Consider the following 7,110-nt stretch of genomic DNA (forward strand, 5'->3'; position numbering starts at 1 on the left):
ACGTATTCTTTCTCACATGCAAAATCCTTTTTATCACATTTCCCCCCACGTTTCGTGGTACTGTTTATTAAGACACTCCACGGGCTGAGATGTAAACATATCTTTTTATTCCGAAACAAATATAAAAGCACATTAAAAAGCAAAAAGCCACTTGTAAACTACATGGCACATTTCTCTTTGAATAAAGTCAACAGCATCTCTTTGCATTTAAAGGCTCAAATATACAGGACACAGCACTCAGCTAAGACACAATGTGCATTGTGAAAACAGCAGATCAGTGTCCTGGGTAAAGAACAACCCCCAGATAAACATTCCTGCCTCAGCAGTACTGACTTTAAAGCAAGAACTAAGATGCACCTAAACGGCGATATCCACCTCCTCTGTACGCGAGACATATATTGCACCTGTTTATTTCAGCTTGGTTTCTATTGAACATGTACGTTTTAAGCGAAACAAGGGAAAACCAGACTGTGCTGAAAACCAGGACGGTGAACATCTGATAGAACAGTCCATTGGCAAATACTGGAGAACATCGGACTCCCATTACTGTAGAGAGAGGCGGGGAGACAAAGAGCTTGTCAAATCATAACATTCAGATTGCCCAAAGAGGCTGGTAGGTCAGTACGATGATTGACATTTAGCTGAATAACAGCAAGGCCGGTTTATCTTGCTATTTTGTAAACACACGGATTTATAAGGCAAAAGTCTCCATCCGTTGAGCTCAGGGGGTTTAATAATCCCGGAACCAATGCCGCATGCTTCGTATGATAAGTGTGGAATGATTAATTCAAAAGTGGATTAACCTAATTTCTTCGTAATTTCGCAATCTTTAATTTGCTGTTCCTCAGACGTAGAAAATCATTTTAATTACAATAATAAAGCTATTTGCCTGGTTTAAAACATAAATGAGTCATCGCTAATACTATTCAGCTATGCTGAACGTGACATCAGTGGATTGTGGTGAAATCTGCAAGCGCAGAACCTGCCATTAAAAAACCCTGTAACAACATACAAACACGATGTATGTTTAAGTGCAGTTTTTAAAGACCGCCGAGTACACGAAACCACCACCACTGCACAACAACACTTGACGGGCACAGTCAGCTCTGAGGTGGTGTGTGAGGTAACCATCAGGCGATGCGGTAGTCAAACGTGTCTTTTTCCATATAGTCCGTCCACGTGGAACTCGGCATGCTGCTGTAGGGATCCAGCAGGATGCGGAAGCAGCGCACGATCAGCAGCCCCAGAAAGATGAAGAGCAGGAGCACAAAGACGAAGGCAGCCTTCTGTTCCAGCGTGAGGAAAGGGATGGGCTGGGTGGCCCCAGACGCAGACAGCGTGCTGCTGTGAAGATGTTCGGCCATCCTCTCCAGCGTTCCGGCACGGGTCAGGGGCACAAGGCCGTTTTCACCAGGTTTGTAATCAACAGGTTCCTGTTTAGAGCCATTCTAGAAACACACAATTTACTCAGGATTATTAGACAACTATACACGATCCAACAAAAGAAAGTGAAATATCATCACTTCATCAATGTATTTCTTTTGTCATATATATTAATAAAATATGAGAAAAAGCTAGTTACTAAGAATCTGAATATACGCACATACATGTGACTGATGATATGTACAGTATATATAATGCGTGTTTAAGGCAGTATGTGTTTATTACTGTAAATGATAGATTGTATGATACATTGTGAGATACTGCACTCAAATTTTTATGTATAATATGATAAATACTCAAATTAAGGTTTTTTATTGACACTACGTTGTATTATTTTGCGCACAAAACATTAAAGTTGACTTCTCAAACATTGACGTTAATGATAAGCCGTTTTCATGTAGAAAAACAGGAATTTTGCTGGGTTTGCACATACACGTGGGCAGTTGACGAATAAATAGTACATAAAGAACTGTTTATATTACATTGTTTTATATTATTTATATTTATAATACAAAATAGCATTCGATTTATTGCCATTGTTAGTTTCTTTTCAAAATTTTGCTGTCACACCGTAGGACGAATTAGCAAATGATTCTGTCAACCACACATGTATATAATACATCTATACTGTATATAAACATAGGCCTCAAATTCACTGTTATCGACAGTGTTACATAAGACTACTATTACTGTGTACAGAAATATTTCACAATGCAATGACTCCAGTGCATACAGTTTTACTGATGCACATTAAAAAAATGTTGTCGCCGTGGACAACAAGTAGCGTTGAGTACACATCCCTCCGATCCTATTGAACTAATACAGCAGCTTAATCCATTTTCATTCCAAAACACGACTCTGATCTGATGTGGCTGATTCATTCTTAAAACCTATTCTGTTTCTGTGGCAGCCGGTGACCCTTCAATGGTTCACTTCTTTGATGCAAGCACTCACGATCAGCCCCGGCACTCCCTGTGATATCTGCTTCAATTTCCCTAAATCTAACAAGGGTGTTGTGTGAGCCACTGATGCGAAGATTTCTCTCAAATAATCTGCAATCGCACGAATACAACGCGTTGCTTAAAAATCAACCACACCGGCGTTGGGTACTCAAGGTTTTTGATTCCAAAAAACAACGTGCACTAACACGTCTCCATTTTTCTTTTCGTTGTATTTATGCATTTTCACGTGGCAGTGTGTATATTAGATTGTTTCCTATATTGAAACCCCCAGATTGCATTTGGACAGCTGTGACAGTTCAAACAGAGACATTGTAAACATACAGTAAGGTAAGAATAATGAAAGCATTAGTTTCTCACCTGTTGTTAGTGAAGAGGATTCATCAGTGGGTGGGTGATGGAGACCCAAAATATCCAGAGAGACGGACAGCTTCCATCACGGCCGTCCACCCAGACACAGATGGTTTTCACAACTTTTCACCCCGGCTCGTCGATTTTGCTCGGCAATCAAAATAAAATCTGCTGCTCTCTGCTTCCATTCCTCTCCTCTGTGGTCCAACTCCCTCTTTCCCTCACCAAGATGAGCATGTAGTGGTGTCACATCACCCATAGCAACCAGTTGCCATAGCAATCCCTCCAAGTGCGTTCAGTAAAGCTGGGCTAGTGAGAGACAAGTGTGATCCAGCCAAAGCGCAGTGTAAACCTGTGTTTCTGTGAAGGCGGAGGGTTTAAAACAGACCCACTGATGTGTGATAAAAACACTAGCTAAAAATAGTCACCGATTTGAACTTTGCTGGATTTACGTGTTTTATGATACGGTCTCCAATACAGCGAGCTTTGATGTAACCGTAAGCCGCTCATGAATGCTGGCCAGTCAGCTTAAACTGGGATTTGTCAAGCTTCTAGCCATAATGTTGCCATTTGATATGTCTGAGAAAGCACAGTATATACATTTAGTACATACATTTTTGGGCTGACGACTACACATTTTAAAAAATACAGCCTGCAGCTATAATTCAATAAATACATTTGAATAAAACATGTGAACATGCAAAATATTACATTATTTATGGAGCAGCTAACTGACAGATTAAACGTTTGACTGAGTGTAAGGAATATTCAGCCATGAACACGCAATAACATCCTCGCCATCAATTCGTTTTAAAATGTATTTCAATTGAACACTTCAAATAATTATATTGAATTTAGCATAATTTGTTTTTCTTCAAATGAGTAAATTAAAGAGCAAAAATAAGGGTGTGAATCACCATTTCAAATAATGTCGTTTTAAGATTATTCCCATTACAATCTAAAGTAATTGATTAATTAATTTATTTTTCATTTTCTATAGAATCACCAGCAAAGATTTTTATAGTAGAAAACACACATATACTATAAATGTTTTGAAATCTCTTTTTTGCTATAGTAATTTTGCACAAAATTAACTAATTCTTGTTAAACCTCTAAAAAATGTTTAGATGATGACACAAGGATGTCTGACTAATTATTATTTGTATTCATATATATGCGTGGAGGGAAGATTTATCAAAGTGAATATGCATTGCATTTTGAAGGTATATGTGAAGAGTTTGATTCCAAAATGAGATAACACAGTTTTTAAAAATGTAAAAAAAATCATGTTTTTTATCGTGCATGCTAAATTATATCAATAGAACTGCAGTTGGTTTGTTTCAATTTAAGCCATAATAACAAAAAAATACAGCTAACTAACACAATAAGAACATACTTAAAAACATGATTTTTGAAAAGTGATCTCATTTTGGAACCAAACTCTTCATATATAGCTTTTGCATTAATTAATATATATAATTATCATACAGAATAAACAGAATCTTCCACTAAATAGATTTACATTTAATTAAAATATACTGTAATAGTAATTTTCAGAATTAAACATCTTACATTAAACTAAAACAATCTATTGTTGAATGTTATTTTCTGTCAAACTTTATTTGAAATGTGTGAACAAGCCCTCTTCTTATAGTCCCATTGAAACACTGTTTTTCTTGTCGATTTTAATGTAAACAGCGCCACCTACCCATTTTATTTTGTAGTGCACCCCACCGGTGCTCATACAGAATGTTCTCCACCAACAGGTTTGCTTCCATCTTCTTCTGAGGTCATTGTAACTAAGAAGCAGAGACCAAATGCAATATAGTAAATAAATATGCCTGAAAATGGTTCTTAACGTACCTCTACATGTAAACATTTAACAACCTTCATCATATTTAGACATAGATAAGATGCATATATGATTGTAAACAGAAGTGAAACACATTTCTAAATAGATAAATTCCACGAACACGTAATCTATCTTCTGACCGCTGGGGGGCAGCAGAGTCCCACTCTTCATCACTGCCTTTCTCTCCATTGTTTTGTGAATGTATGTGTAGATGGCGCTCTCTATCTTCCCCATTTATTGTAACAGACTCAGATGCATCACATATTTGATGTAAAGAGACTATTTCTTGTCAGTAAACAGTGCAGACTTGTAGCCGACGGATCATGACTTGCCAAAATGAAGTTGAATTGATTAATTAATCAAGGAGTATAATTAACTTAATTATGCAAGTTAGCACTTGCCTAGGAATTCAACTCTTTGAGAAAGGTAACTACAATAATTTAATGTTAGCTGTAGCAGTTATTGTTCTCATCTACTGTAACCTTCATCAGCAGCAGAAACAACAACATTAACCATCATCAAAGAGAAATATTAGCAAAATCACTTACCTTCCAATTCTTGCTAAATCTCTTTCGCAAGCCATTTTGGTTTTTATTACAAAACGAACACTGCAAAGTAGGCCTACCGCGCTGCAGTCTCCGGCAGAAATATTACTGTAATGAAACATTTGACTGATTCATTCGCATTGCTACTAATATGGATGCAAATGGAAGAAACCGTAGGCAGCCCACAGATATGTGATCATATATTTCAAAGATTAATGATCTTATCGATGGTTATTATTCAGTTGAGACGGGCATTTGAATTAATGAGGTAGATGTTCAAAGCGGAATGCTAAAATGAAAACAGAAAAAAGCGAGAACATTCACCACGCTAATGTGTTGCATTTACATTTATCTTTTTTTTTTACGTAAAAACACAATATTTTCAGCGCTGTGCATGATATCTCCAAACTAGAGGATTTTAAATGACTTTTTTTCTGTGGTTGCATTGAAAATGTTCTGTCTCTATAGCTCTATTTTCTTATCCATGTGTCCATGTGTTGAAGCATGTTTTGACAGGCCTGCGGTGACCTCTGATGAATTTCTTCACAGCAAACATGAGAGGGTGATCCTAAACACTGCATCTCATCCAAACCTTTCAAGCCTAAATGTCACTGATGCATGAGACTTGTGTTTATTGCAATCAACAGTCCAAACACTCTTCCCTTTCATCAAAGCTCCGGATAACTTCTGTTTATAGATTCGAATGCGAGTCTACAGAACAAAAGCGTGCGACACAGCCTTTGAAATGAACGTTGTGCATTTCATCAGAGAAGAATCTTGTGAAAGAAAACGAAAAAAAGGTGGCAGTCACAAAGGAAAGAAAACCGTCTGACAGTGGTGACCCTCGGGCCATTTTTCAGCCCCGCGTTTTGAGACACATCATTTAATTGAAGAAAGGAACCTGTGGAAGATTGCGGTTCCGAGTGGTTAACTGCGGGGAGGTGCAACGGTCACAGGACTAATTGAATGTTAGCATAAACCATTAGAAAATGATCTCAAGTGCTTTGTCAGCATAACCAGGTAGGCGGGCGAGAGCCAAAAAGTTCGGAAAATGAAGCTTCGGCGAGACAACAATAATTGGGAAGATTTAATGTGTGTGACCTTGTGATTTTACATCCTACTGTATAAAAGCGCCTTATTTTTTTATGTATTCTATCAGTACAATAATAGGAAGTACACGTTAAGTCTTTTTTTTAAAATTCCATGACATAAATGTACATAGAAGTCTAAGTACGTATGGCGTGTAGGCCAACTTGTACTTGATACACTTGGCTTGAAGTGGTGTTTACCCTTATAATTGAGTAGCCTATTGAGCCTTTAGCCAATATCACATAGTTTGAAATACTATTGTCTAACTAGTTGTGTACTCAAAGTTTACTACGGTTACTTACATTTACATTTACATTTAGTACGCTTTTATCCAAAGCGACTTACAGGTGGGGTAAGCAATGAAAGAAATTGGGACAGAAAAAGTACAACAAAAGCATAAGTGCAATCAAAAAATAAGACTGGTCTCATATAACCTAACACAGTATACAGAGCTAAGCTAGAGTTTTATTTTTTTATAAAGTGTAGAGAAGAAATAGAAGTCAGAACTGATCAGTCAGGTGTTGTATTACTTATATTTGCAAACTTAAGATTCTTAAGTAAGTGCTTGGACTTCTCTGTCAGTTTATGTCTTGGAATTTCAAATAAGAAATAAATGTCCAGGACCAACAAAGGCTTGTCTTCCCCGGAAGACACTCAGTGACCACATCTTGACATTTTACAGAAGTCTCTTTGTGTTGGGTTTGGTGGAGCTTTAAACGCATGAACAATCTTTAAAAGAGAAGGTGTGAACTGCTCCCTAAAAATTATCAAATTCAGTCTGGACCCTTTTCCTCTTTCACTGGCAATCTAGTCTGCGATGTCCTCATCTACGGAAAGGGAGTCTCAGAGCAGTATCTTCTGCTTTATGTCT

General features: G+C 37.4%; 1 protein-coding gene across 1 annotated transcript; it reads right to left on the reverse strand.

The window, feature by feature from the left end:
* Positions 1 to 1,121: 1,121 nt before the first annotated feature.
* On the reverse strand, positions 1,122 to 2,974 carry LOC130433210 (cortexin-2). The gene is made up of 2 exons (XM_056762959.1): positions 2,763 to 2,974; positions 1,122 to 1,448 (listed from the first exon to the last, which is right to left on the reverse strand). The coding sequence occupies exon 2, from the start codon at positions 1,362 to 1,364 to the stop codon at positions 1,131 to 1,133; it is 234 nt and encodes a 77-aa protein (XP_056618937.1). The 5' UTR covers positions 1,365 to 1,448; positions 2,763 to 2,974; the 3' UTR covers positions 1,122 to 1,130.
* Positions 2,975 to 7,110: the final 4,136 nt, after the last annotated feature.

This window comes from Triplophysa dalaica, chromosome 12, assembly GCF_015846415.1.
Source record: "Triplophysa dalaica isolate WHDGS20190420 chromosome 12, ASM1584641v1, whole genome shotgun sequence".
Classification (NCBI taxonomy): Eukaryota; Metazoa; Chordata; class Actinopteri; order Cypriniformes; family Nemacheilidae; genus Triplophysa; species Triplophysa dalaica.

What these genes read in the sequence shown, in the direction of transcription:
- LOC130433210 (XM_056762959.1), bottom strand. Translation starts at nt 1,364, where the DNA reads ATGGCCGAACATCTTCACAGCAGCACGCTGTCTGCGTCTGGGGCCACC.